This window comes from Limulus polyphemus, unplaced genomic scaffold (genome assembly GCF_000517525.1).
Source record: "Limulus polyphemus unplaced genomic scaffold, Limulus_polyphemus-2.1.2 Scaffold916, whole genome shotgun sequence".
In the NCBI taxonomy this organism is placed as follows: Eukaryota; Metazoa; Arthropoda; class Merostomata; order Xiphosura; family Limulidae; genus Limulus; species Limulus polyphemus.
In genome coordinates this window covers 145856-160637 of record NW_013666526.1, presented here as the reverse complement: position 1 = coordinate 160637, position 14782 = coordinate 145856, and the positions used below count along the sequence as shown (strand labels likewise).

The following is a 14782-nucleotide window of genomic DNA, read 5'->3' as shown; positions in this document are numbered from 1 at the left end:
ATATACATGTATATATATATATATTATTACCAAATCATAAAATGGAACTTCCATAGTTGAAAAGAGAAATTTTATTTTATATATCTAACCTGATGTCTACGCTCAAAATTTACATAAAGTCAGTATATACTGTATAAACTTAAACTATAATATCCTATATGGTTATATCCTATGCATCAATTCCATTTCTTTTTACTATCTTGTCTCAAGCTTGGTGACCTAAAATGGAACCATTTTTAAAATAGATACATACTATTCAGTACATCTAAAACTTCAGCTAAAAATTAAAACTTAAAATTTTTTAAATTTAATTCTAATTAAGTTTTCTCTAGCATGAAGGAATTTCACAAACAATACAGGCTGAAATTGAAAATATTTTCATAGTAAAAACTAACAATATATAACTTATTTACACATTTGTCAAATCCTATTTTCAATCATTTTTAAACTTTAGCACTAATTGGTGAACATCACTAACCTCTAATGCATCTCTTTCGAACAGCCTCAACTGTAGACATAACTCCAAGCGAAGTTTGCGGCTTGACCAAAGTTCCTCCAGTTCTTCACGGTTTCTATTTAGAGTTTCCAGAGTGTTCCCAATAGCTGTGAAGGAACCAGATGTATCTGTTTCTGCTGTCATACCTATATTTCTAAACATATAAATAGCAAAATCAGAAACTGGTTCACCATATCCCAAAAGTATTCTGGGGTGATAAAAAAAAAACAAGGAACATGAACTCTCCTATATACATAATGCATCCTATGCTAAACAACAAAATATAGGAAACTCATCACATTCTTTGGTCTTACATGATTGCCAAACTATGTTACAAAATAACTAAACATAATCCTACATTTCTCAACAAAAAAATTATGAAATTAACTTGACACATACATGACAAACATACAAAATGTCTTGCAACTTATTCAGATTACTAAATGTAAAATTAGAGAATAACATATGCCACACCTATAATCCTAGATGTCACACAAAATTAAAGAACAACATGCTACATACATTCTTAACCCTGTGTATGGGTAGGAGTCAAAGTGTGCATGTCACAACATTTTACACATTTACATTCAAAATTTAATTAAACTACTTTATTATCACTTTATGTCAATAAACTTGGCATCAAAACATACTTAATAAATCAAGTTTTAATATTATTTAAGTTTTAACTTCTTAATTTTGAAAGAAAATATTTAAATAAGTTCTCCATCTTCACTTCTATATATCACGTGAGACTTATTCACTCTGAATTGCCCATTTAAACATTCTTTTCATTCCAGTTTAAGCTTCTCAATTTCAATACAAATTACAGACTTATATAGATATTACTGAGACATAATCTAATTTTATACTTTCCAATCATCTTGATTTACAAAGATATAAACCAGAAAGTCCAACCAACATGCCATGCCTTTCTATCACACATTGTCTTTCAAAAAATGTCATTAATTCTCTCTGACATATGGTATTACATTATTTATAACCAACAGAAAGAGAAGATTTTAATTTACTGAACTATGTACAATGCTACCTCATTCTGAAGACAGCTTTTGAACTATCTGACCTAAAGATTCAAAACTGCTATAGCAGAGATCACCTGTAAGGGAGTTAGTTTAAAGCACTTATAGCTTAGTTAGAAATCTAGTTAAATTATAATAGTGATAAAACATTGCATTCTTTGTGCATGTTATTAGTATTTTGTGTTATAAATCAAACATTTAAAATAAATAAAAACTCTGTAAAGTACTAACAACTGCACCAAAAATTAAGTTAACTTTTAAGGAGACTTCAAGTGCAAATAAAAGTAAAAGACCAATAAATAAATACTAAACTTCTTGTTTTATGTATATTATCCATGCAAGCTGCAGTGCATTATGTAATTCAATATTATATTTACTGTACCTTGAGTTATGCATTTGCAATGTGATTTCACATTTTATTATGTAGATTTAATAATTAGATTTGGTTCAAAGAGCAATAAAACAATAGATTTAAAAAACAACAGATGTGAACTGTTACAACCCTGAGACTGTTTAGGATGAATAAAAGTATTTATATTTTGAACATGAATATTACCTTGCACTCAGGCTAGTCAGAGTCTGAGTTAGACTAAAGTAACAGTGGCCACATAGCAGAGGCAGATGGGTTGAACATTTTCTGTTATCCCTACTTGATGCACAATTTGAGATAGAAAAGTAATACTAGGGATGCAATGCCAACCACTCTGTGGATTCCTGTGTTTTCTTTTTGTTTGTTTTTTGTTTATGTTGTATGGACAATCCACCTCCTTAAAGCCTCTGGGAAGATTAAAAATGGTGATTTAAATGACATTAAACCCAGACCACAAGGTGATGTAAGTGATATGATGCAAAGGTTTTGGGGGCAATCTACATCTCCAGCTATAGGATGTCACCCTGGGGGCATCACTGATTGGATGCAAGAGATGCCATGAGATGATAGTTAAAAGACAAAAGAGTGTCATCTCTCATGGAGAAATAGACAAGTTGGATGAGTTACTTAATCCATCTGGTCAAAGAGGAAGGATATAAATCTCAAGATGTAGAGGGATTTCATGACAGGAAAAGATTTTCATTGCATCTACAGGGAGCTGTGTGAGCAAGATAACATTGTAATGTCTGCACAAGAAAAAGAAGATGATCAGGATCTAAATGATAGTATAGAGACAAAACAGAAAGAAGGGTGATTAGAAAAAACAACAACATCCAATCACCCTCCCAGGCAGCTCAAGTCTTGGGAAGGAAAGGTCTGGAAATGAAATCAACCTATCCCTGTGAAAAAGAGTGCAGGAGCCATTTGAGGAAAAGACCTCAGATCAATGTCTCCTGCAAGCTAGAAGAAGAAGAAATATGTCTTCATAGAACGATGAAAAAGGAAACTGGTGGCTAAAAGATTTCCAGACAGACATGACAGAAGATAGCAAAGGTGTCTAAAACCACACCTAAACAGAGGTATTTATGAACAAATTTATCTGGGCAAAATAGGGGAAGAGGGAAGCCAAAGGTCATGTGGGATTGACTGAATCAGCCTAACAACAAGTGGTGAAGAGATAGAGGGAAAAGAAATAAATGATGTCAGTAGATCATTGGATATATTCCAACAATCTGCCAAGTTCACTGAAGAGGATTATAATGGGCACATCCAAAGGAATAAAACACTTTACAAAGGCTTGAAGCCCCAAAAGTGATAGAACATCTCAAGTAGGAAGAAAAGGAGACCTAAGAACCTTGGAAGCCAGATGCTCCTTATCTTGGAAATATAAAGGAGAAGGCTGAGCTGATTCAACAAATGATTTAATAAAGACCCCTAAATGAATCAGATACTAGATGGGAGTCAAAACTGACTTAGACAGCCTAACCAGGCAACTTGAACAAGCAAACTCCTGAAGGAGAAGGGAGGTCAGAGCAAAGAATGTCTTCTAGAATGTGGTTATGAGAAACTAATTGTCTATATAGTTGTGTAAATGAAGACCCAACAAGTGCATTATCAAGACCTAGTTGAAAACTGACAGAACTTAGACCACAAAAGACAGAGAAAGCCCCTGTATGACCTACAGGGTTTTCTGTAAAGTTAGTCTACAGTTGCAGAAAGTGTAAGAGCCAAGCTCCCACAGGGCCAGAGCTCCAGAAAGAAGTAACTTCTGAGCCATTTCACAGCTAACCTGAAAAAGCATTGTGGGATAAAAATTGGAAGAGAATGGGGAGCTCTCAAAAAAACTAATTTTCAATGGAAAAGCATCAATTGGAGTTCCCACAGATAAAACTGAGGGAGTATAACTCTAGAAAGTAAGGTATTCCAAACAAGTAAATCCCAGAAACAAAGAAACCAAGTTAACTGAACACTTCTGAATAACAAATTAAGGCAGTGTGGAAAATGGGTAGGTGCAACTTTCTCCAGTAAAGCTGTCAGAGTCATGATTCAAAACCTCAGAAAAAAGGGGTAAAGGGGTAGCTAATAAGTTGGTCAAGCAAAAGATGAGAATGAGCAGACTAATGACAAGAGAGAGTAAAACATGAGAAAAAGATATCCAAGATGGAAAGAGAGATTCAAGGGGTTAAAGCACAATAAAAGAGGAAGAACCTTACCATAAGCCATAGAGAAGGTGTCTTATGATCAGAAAGAACATTGCAATTGAGACTCAACACAAAGCTGGGAAAGAACAAAATCTATATGAATGTAAAACTCAGGAGAAGAAGGAAAGAGGGAACAAAAAATATTTCTCATTATTGAGGTACATGCAATAAGCTTGCCCATGAATCAGCAAACACAACTGGAATAAAAGAAAAAAATTATGTACTTGAGGCATCACAGCAGCAAAGAACAAATATGGAGCTACCAGATTCTTATCAGAAACAAGAACCAGAACCAAAAGACAGGCACTGGGAAGAGCTCGTCAAAACTGTCCAAAGACATAGTAGGCTCAACAGAGACTACAAAAGCAAGAAGCTGCAAGTTCTGGGTCCAAGATGAAGAATACAGAATAGAACTAATCACTTGATGTACAATGGAGTAACATCATTCATTATCAGAGTACATCCCATCACCACTGAAGTAAAATAAGACAACTCCTGTTAAGTCTCTCACAATAAAATTGGTCGAATCAACCGACCTCATAACCATTTTGCTATCATTATAGTTTTCATATTATAATTTTTTAAAACACTTGGTGTATCTTCACAAAAAAATTGGCAGACTTTTAGTAAACATTACAATCCTATTGTACAAAAAAATCAATTTTTAGTGAAGTATATTTACAAAAGATTTGTCCATGAATATAGACAGTATTTCCAAATACTAGGTCGAATGATAAGTGATTTTAGTGTTAAGATTAAAAATACTTTTCTTCATCTCAAAATTCTCAAATTGTATTTGCATAATCTCTAAACCCTCCTAAATAAATTTCAAACGTTTTTTCCAGTAAAACTTTATATTTTATCTATTATTTTCTTTACCTTAACTTTATACAGGGTTGGGCAAGATTGTTTAGGGAGTATCTGGATCTTGAAAGACTTAGAAAACATAGATGCAATAATTCGTATTCAATAAGATCCACAAAACTGAAGTACCTGAAAGAAGTATTTTATTACTTTTTGTTTTTAACTCCCCCCCTCCTTTTTTGTCATTTACTTTTTCTTTCAACAAACCAAGAATGATTACTGACATGAGTCCAAACCTTATTCCAGAGTTAATGATGATAGACAATATTCCTTTCATGGAAACCATATCACAATCTTTTAACACTTCTCCCAAATCTTGTGGTTTGGTTATGTAGAGAAATGAAATTAATAAAGGAAACATAATAATTCTTATTAAAACTGAATTTAAAAGTTATGCAAAAGAACCTTTGTTTGATAAAAGGCATAAGAAAATTAAATGTCTAAATAGTGTAGTACTGAGGTAAATAGTAAGCTTTTGGTTTACACAAAGTGCTCATGAGGAGTACTATGCAAGAAAGTTGTGTTACCTTCCTATTGGTGGAGGGGTATAGTATAAATTTGACTGAATAATAGACTAATGTAGTACATATTATTACATGCAGGGACAATAGTTTGTTCAACAGCTTTGCACATGCACATATGCAAAAACTTTTGCCATCAGTACTGACATACTAGCTATTTGTTCTGTGCAGAGGTGAGTATCACAGCCTGAATTTAGAGAACAAGTTTCCACTGACCCACATTCCTAAATGTCAAAGACAAAAAATTCTGCCATGTATCCAAATTCTTAAATGTAACTTAAAGTTATAGAACAATTTGAGACATATCTACAATCCTAAATTTCTGAAAAATAACCACATGCCATATTCCTAAATGACAAATTTACTGAACAAACTGCCATATTCAACATTTCTGAACATCAATCAAAGCAAAAAATTTGTAGTATATACACATTCTTAAATGTCACACAAAGTTAGAAAGCTTGCCACATATCCATGTACCTCAATTTTGCACATAGATAAAGAACAACATGCCAAATATCCAATATTCCTATATGTCAGAGTTAGGGCAGTGGTTCTCAAACTGAGAGAGGTAAAGCAAATCTTACTGCTGCTGCCTCCTGGCATGTCAAAACTTTTCTGCACTGGTTTCCATTACATTGAACAGCATCTCAACTTCAGAAAGAAGCAAATATTCAGTTTACCATCACAAGCATCAAAATCCCAAATGAAACTTCTCTGCTCCAACAAACAGATTCACCCTTATCACTAAAAGGCAAGCAGTATCTCACATAACATTTATATTACTGTATACTTACATGGATGTCTGTTTGAGCCATTGGAGCACTACAATTCTTAATCTTTAGGAATAGTAGCATATTTCAATTTTTGTGTGTGTGTACATATGGGGTGTCAAGTACCATGGAGAAGAGGAAGAGAAGCACCATATAAAACATTTGAGAACCACCATGATAGGGATCACTTTTGTACATATCTATATTCCTAAGTATCACCAATGATCCAAGGACACCTTTCCACATACCAATACTTCTAAGTATATAATAAAATAAAGAACAACTTCCCACATATCCACACTCACAAATGTCAAACAAGAAAAAAAAAACTGTCAAATAAACACATTCCTTAACATCAAAGTTAGACACCATCTTGGCACATACACACATTACTAAATATCAAATATAGATGAAGAACAATTTTTCAGATACCCACATTTCTACATTTGAAACAAAGAAAACATTCTACCAATAAATATCCATGTTCCTAATTGTTAACAAAAGTTAGAGAAAAGCATGCCACATACCGACATTCCTAAATGTCAAACAAAAGTCAGAGTACATCATGCAATAAACTCAGATTTCTGAATGTGAAGCAAAAGTTAGCGAACGTGTCACATGCAAAAGTTATCAAATATAAAGAAAAGTTAGAAAATAACTTTCCATATGACCATTGTCCTCAGCTTTAAGCAAGGTTAAAGAAATAACTATAAAACCACAGTCACTGATGTATAAAACCAAACAACAATATCAACAATGGCAGAAGACTGTTTATTAGGAAGTAACTGCTATATTTACCTTTCAGGATTATATCTATAAGATGTCTGCTTATTTCTCTTTAACAGCAAGGGTATTCAACTGACGAAACAATGCATTCCAATCTTTATAAGTAAGAACATAAGAGAAAAGTCTTTAATTAGCTATTCTTATTACTGGATTAACTTTCAGTTTAGATCTAAGTAGGTACCTTGCTTTGATCAGAAGTTAATATTAATAGGTGTAGTACAAAGTATTTTATATTTGTGTCAATCTTAGTTGGCTTTTTGTTACTCTTATGTCAGAAGTCTTCAAAATATCTTCCTTACTTCCTTTTAACCATATTCTGATATACCCACATTACTAAATATCAAATATTTTGTCTTCAAAATATCTTCCTTACTTCCTTTTAACCATATTCTGATATCAAAGTATTGGTTACTATCTTCCATTCTTTTCCCAAGATTTTGGATGAATGACAGGAAGATAGTCAATTTACTTCTTGAATTCTGAATGTGTAATAGTCTGGGTATTTGTTGTTAAATCACAGGTAGTATGTAATAGTTTATAAAACAGTTTTTGTATGTGCTGCTATATGTACATCAGCTGGTGATTTGTAAATGGTGTCTGTTCTTTTTATAAACCTCATAATGCTCCTTCTTTGGTTACATGAATGGTTGGACAAGAAGTATGTGTAGGTAGATGGTTAAATTTATCTTTTCATAGATATCACACCACAATATCACAAGTTTGATTTGTATCACCTCACCAAATTCCACAATTTTCTTGGTGGCAGTAAAAGACTGTTTTCTTCAAAGTCTTCCCCAAATGTCAGAGAAATTATCATCTTTATATTCAAAAAGTACTTCTTGGAACTGAAAATAGGTTCCTCAGATATAGCAGTTGGTTAATTTTGTTAAAGAGGAAGGGAAGCATACACCTAAATGTCAAATAAAGTTAAAGAACAACTACCCACATATCCACACTCAGAAATGTCAAACAAGAAATAAAAGTTGGGGAGGGGGTTCAAAGTGCCCATACCATGACATTTTACAGAGTGCCATTCAAAATATTATTAATTAATTGATGTCAGAGTTATCAACTACTCATTTTACCCTCCATTGCTGATTGAGCAACAATTCGTGGCAGAGAAGAGTAATTACCATACACAATATACAGGGATACTGAAAAACACTGTAGACATGCATTTTGGAAGTTCTGGAGGTTATGCAAGTGCAATATACAAACTGTACAATGGACAAAAGAATTTTTATTCTTCACATGAACATCACTTTATAATTCAACTAGTCAGAGTCAGACTGACATCACAAACTCACAGATATAACTTGAATACAAATACTTTTATAACACATTTGATTTTTTTGTTAGAACAGACTTCTACTTTTACTAAAAGACTGACACATTTTGTGTGGATACATGTATTAAATTCTGAATTATGGTTAACATTCTTTCTCTAATACAGGGATGATCCAATTGATCAACCCTGTACACATTCAGTTAAATCTCCAAAACTTGAACATGGACCAACCACTACTACTGACAACTTCCAATGAAATTAATCCAGCCACAATCATTTATCCAAGTTTTTGTAAACATTTAAAAAAAAAGACACTACCTAAGCTCTTTTAATAATGCTTCTCCTTCACTAATAGTTCGAACTGTTGCCTCTTCTGTAGAGGCTCTCTGTTGCACAAATTTCTGAAGCAATTCCTCAGCACCTTCCACTGTCTCAGAAACTTTCTCACTCTGCAGCTCTTCACGTATTCCTACACACCAACTAGTTAACTACATGCAAAAAAAAAGATCAATCTTGCATTTATGCAGCTCAACTCACTTATAAAATATCACTTCAGTCAGTCACCCTAGAGTTTACAAGGTAGATAGGTATAAATAATTTATTTTATGGCTCAGTTTAATATGTCTTTTGAGTAAGTACTTATTTTACAAATAGAATATCCAACTAAATTAAAATAATCTGTTGGTTAGAATAAGAACATGTTATACTCATCTTGCTTGGCTTAAACAAAGTAACCATGTATCATTACAAAACCATGATTTCATTAACACATATAAGTTAGCTCAAACATATTATAAACTCAGTTCTTAGATAGCTCAATAGAAATAAAAATTTATTAATAACATGAAAAATATAGTTTCACATATAACACAGTTCTTAAATTTTAAACTATGAAGAACACATAACCATATTCTACATGTAGCATGTTCATAATAATACTGTTCATACTTAATCTTACTTTCATTGTCCTTCATTTCATAAGAAACTAATTAATTTTAGTTATTTTTTTGTTCATGGGTTTTGCAACACTATTAACTGCTAATAAGCTAGATTAAACCTTAAAAACTGCATTTTCAAAAATTAGTTTAAGAGAATATAAATCACATAATAATTAAAGAACAAATAAAGAGGCACACCTCTGAGTTATGAGTATAAAACATTACAGCCAGATGAAGCAGTTGGTGGCGCTGCTCAACACGAGCAGCAAAACTGGCAACATGAGCCTCCAACTCCTGAGCAACACCATAGATTTCATCAGCATTACACTCTCCAGTCTGGGCAAGCTCTTCAGCTGCTACCAGCAGCTTCTCAGCATTGGTGTAGGTGTTCTATAGAAAATCAAACTACTAGTAATAAATTTCTAGAATAACTTATAACATGTATCAACTTGTATAACATGTATAACTTATAACAACTCATCTGATATACTCTATCATCAATGTATATTACAAAACCTAAGAGAAACTTTCAGGGATATCAAACAAGTTAAAACAGGAAAAGCTGTATAGATAATAGATATAACCTTAAAACAACCATATCATGACTATCAGAACTTGCACTATTCTCAAAGTTTGGTTAAATTACAAACTTTCAAAGTATCAAACTAATTTTACAAGAAACCTCAGTAGTAACCTTATGGAATACATGCACTACTCTGTCAGAAGTATCCAAATATCATTCGAACTTGTGACATACAGTGGGAAACTTGATCTAAACATGCAGAAAGGTAGATTAATAGTATTCAAGTATATATAGAATGCCTTAACATCACTAAATATACTTGAAATGCAGAAAATTTGTATGGAAAATAATTTTCATGAGACTATTCAATGCATTCAAAACATGACAGAGCAGCACTTAAGAAATATTCAGGTCAAATGTTCTGTCAAACCAAGAAAAACTTCAAACTATTTCAACTGTGAAAAAATTATGACAATTATGTATGAACAATTACCATCTACAAGTTTTGTGCATTGTACCCTATATCAACCTCAATAATGCTTGGTAATTTGTTCTCATGTGTAAAGTCACAAAATTGAAACTGTGACTAGTCCTCTTGTTTTGTGATAAGAGACTGCTTCACCCAGTGTTAAAGTGATGACTAACTGGGAAGCATAGAGGTGAAAAAATTAATAATGATTGTGTTGTTTTAAATTTGAATGAGCTGGATGAGATTACATTTTGTACATTAGACATGAGACCTACCTGTGAAGTGTTTACACATCTAATTGGCTTTGGATAATAAGATATTGAATAAAAAGGATCCAGAATTTTCTGATCAACAAAACATGTGCAAGCAGAATAAGTACCCACAAACCACTCTTGGTCAGAAAAAAAAACAACATTAAAATTTTGGAACAGTCTATAGACTGTTCCCAAAGCGCAGATCTTAATCTACAGAATACATCTATGATCACTGGAAAGAGTTTATTCAAAAAGTTATGTCACAGCCTAATTCACAATAAACTGTCTGTTTTATGATCTAACAACATAATATCACTGTTCTGTCACAACTTTACAGGAACTTTGACTGTTTTCATAAACCACATAACTAACAAAATTAAGGTTTACAAATTATCCAATGAAACTCAAGAAACATTTTTTTTTCTACAATTACTTGTTCTTCACAGGTCACCATAAACCGAGAAACCATCTCAGGCATGTACACACAAAACAATAGTACTGAGAAGCTGTCAGACAAGTTTTTGTCTATCAGCTTATACCTGGAGAAATTTTGGTTCCCTAAATGCCACAAGCTTATATATCAACAATAAAAAAGTACACCAATTTACTGTGACAAAGTTTTCTTCACTAAAACTAAATTACATGCATCACAAGTAAGAAAAGTAAAGGTTTTTATCAAATATCAAATGCAATAACCTTAGTAAAAGGAGAGATTTTTTTTCCTTTTATATTACATCTTCCCTTTATTCAAATAGAATATATTCATGTCAATTTTCTGTACTGTAAATGTGAAAAATAAAGATACTACAAAATATAGCATTTCAGTTTTTAACAAATTAGTTTATACATTTACTGGGTCATCACATTATGATGTGTTAATAACCTAAAAATTCAGTAATAGTCTCTGAAAGCTTTCACACACACACGCACACACCCATTAAAAAAATTAATATATCAATGCTGTTGTTTTTTTAACAGACCTTCATATGGATTGTGCATTATTTCAAATTCAAACCATGGCTTTGTATCAAATTTCACACAAAGACTTTTAGTGAATCTGATATACATTCACTACCATTTTATATTAGGTAACTCAAATCACACCCTTTATGATATGCCAGTACATACACATCCATTAATGATAAATATAAACTAAGTATAGATCACAATGAATGTTTAAGCCAATATTATATTCTTACAGACATGCCAGACACCACTTAAAAATATATATATTAATGGAGAAAAAAAACTTTAGGTATATAATTACACTTAGGGACAAGTGTTTTGTTTGTTGTTAAGCTCAAAGCTGCACAATGGACTATTTGTGCTCTGCCCACCACAGATATCAAAAACCCAAATTTTATCATCATAAGCTTGCAGACTTAACATTGAGCCATTGGGGGAGGTGGGGGGGGGGGCTAGAGGAAAGTGAGTCATATATAATTAATAACTACAAATAACACTTTCCTTTTACATCTGTCTGTCTTCAAAGCAGTATATTAGGTATACATTTACATATTTAGTTTCTTTATAAGGGGCACCCTATTTAACAAGTAAGCATGTGTGACTATTATTTTGTACATATGTTTATATGCTTTTAGTTGAATTATTCTAATAGCTGTTTCTACAAATACTACACACATAATGTTTATCATGCATTAGTATCAAAAAAGACAGTCCCTCACTTTGGTGGTAAACCATGGCACCTAGCAAGTACACCCACCAAGCATAAATTAAAAACAGTCTGACTCATATCCATCAGGTAATATGTATTATCACTCTGACTCATATCCATCATGTAATTATCTTCTTAACAGCAACTAATACAATGACATCAGTGTTAGTAGATATATAGATGAGGAGACCCTGACATAAGCCACAATAAAATTACCCGATTTTTTCTTATTAAAGGTAATGAAAGATTATTTCTAACAGCTTCTTTTCACCTTTAATAACTATCCTTTCATTCTTTTTTATTTTACTAATCAATCCTACAGCCCTTAGATACACCAATATTTCAAAGACATATCTTCAAATAAATGTACCATTTATACATATCAAAAATATTGTTTATTTCACATCCCAAGATTGCCACAGCCAGAATAAAATCTTATAAAACATTTTATAAAATTCCCAGACTCTTTCAGACTTAGAAGTTTCTCTCCCCCTAAATTTTCTCTTACTGTGTAACATCATAGATTGTTAGATGTAATTTTTTTACTCATTACAGCTTTGTAGAATCTGTGTCTTATCTATTTTATGCTGTGCGTATACATAAAATTTTCTAAGTTCACAGACATGAATAGACGAAATGTTTGTTAAAAGAAAGATTTCAGATGAAAGCGCTTGTATGTTAGATACACCTACATATAGTTACAATGTTATTGAACACATGTTCCTACACAAACAATGTCAAGGACCTACAAATCTCCAACACTATCAAATCACTGAAACAAAAGTTTTATAGTCCAAGTGTCAGTGAGACATTTACTAAACTACCAAACACAACCATTTGTTGACATTATCATAGATCAAAAGTGATGAAATATTTCCTTAAAAAAGAATGAAAAACACAAAAAACTGGTGGTAAGGTTATTAGTTCACTCTGACTAATACTTTATGTCTAAGCCCTGCTTCTAGATATAAAAAGCCATTGGGAATCACTGTACAAAGTTTTCTATACCCCAAATGTAGATTTGAGTAACTATACAACCAGTTTGTGTTTTTCATTTTTTTTTCAAAGGAATATTTTATAATTTTTCAATTATTAAATAATTTTGTATCCCAACTCAACTTTCAACATTAACAAAGATCATTCATTTATAAACCAATAAAAACTTGTAACAATGACAGACACATGGAAAACTACAAACCAATCTTTCAACCTTTTCAATGCAGTTGGTCTTAAAACTACGATTATTCTGCAACTTGTGCTTCTACTTCTTTGTTAAAAGTTCTTAGTGAACTTTATATGTTTGTTAAGGAAATCAACAATTCATATTCACTGTGCAGAACTTACTGTATTAATAAGTGAATTATGTAGAGTTTTTAACAACTTTAAACAGAAAAATTGGGTGATCAACAGTTTCCTGAATAACATATTGTCAATACTGAAATACACCAAATCTAAGCTAAAACACCAGCACCAAAGTGTGTGCATGCGTGTTCTTTTCCATTTGTATTTTCTAGTAAGTAGACAACCCCTGTACCACTAAACAAAAAGTGTATTTATTTTACTGTCTATTTTGGCCAAATAAATGTGGGGTTTGAAAATAAAAAGAACATGAAAAGGGAATACTGAACTTTCTCTTATTTAAACATCCCAAGCCTTTAGCTTTCAATCAAAATGTGTTAATTAATAATACCCATTTTGTACAGTTTTACAGAGTCTACTAATAATAATTAATACATATCACTTTACCTCTATTTACAATTTTCAAGCTACACTATTTAATTTATAAATTTTGTTGTTATAATATTTTATATTTTTGAAAGAGTACTTATATTCTCTTATTTTGTTGATTACGGACATTGACCCTCAAGAAGTCACGCCCTATCAATAAACACCCTGCAGAAATATCATACCTTAGTGTTAAATTTACCCAAACAAAGTTCAATGTACCCTTGCACTGTATTATATATATTTGTAGTTTCAATTCTTTCATTGTAGTTGATGTACCTGATGATGCCAGGTTAACCTGGTGAAACATTGTACTTTCATTAAATTTTACTCTGTTTATCCAATTTATCAAGTTTACTTTTAATTATGACAGAGTACTTCCTTTCATCAAATTAATACATGTGTTGTACAGACTACTACTGTTAACTAATAATACATGCACTGTACAGATCACTATTAACTAATGCTACATGCACTGTACAGACCACTATTAACTAATACTACATGCACTGTACAGACTACTAATACTAACTAATGATATATGCACTGTACAGACTACTATTAACTAATGATACATGCACTGTACAGACCACTATTAACTAATGACACATGCACTGTACAGACCACTATTAACTAATGATACATGCATTGTACAGACCACTATAAACTAATGATACATGCACTGTACAGACTACTAATACTAACTAATGGTATATGCACTGTACAGACTACTATTAACTAATAATACATGCACTGTACAGACCACTATTAACTAATAATACATGCATTGTACAGACCACTATTAACTAATAATACATGCACTGTACAGACTACTATTAACTAATAATACATGCACTGTACA

At 32.1% G+C, this 14782-nt stretch overlaps 1 protein-coding gene across 1 annotated transcript in view; it reads right to left on the bottom strand.

The window, feature by feature from the left end:
* The window catches only part of LOC106461219 (triple functional domain protein-like), a 251610-nt gene that overhangs the window by 105307 nt on the left and 131521 nt on the right, over positions 1 to 14782 (bottom strand). The window contains exons 15-17 of the mRNA XM_022388075.1: positions 9473 to 9664; positions 8655 to 8824; positions 479 to 650 (exon numbers count right to left, since the gene is read on the bottom strand). Coding sequence (XP_022243783.1) covers positions 479 to 650; positions 8655 to 8824; positions 9473 to 9664 — 534 coding nt within the window. The remainder of the gene's footprint in view (positions 1 to 478; positions 651 to 8654; positions 8825 to 9472; positions 9665 to 14782) is intronic.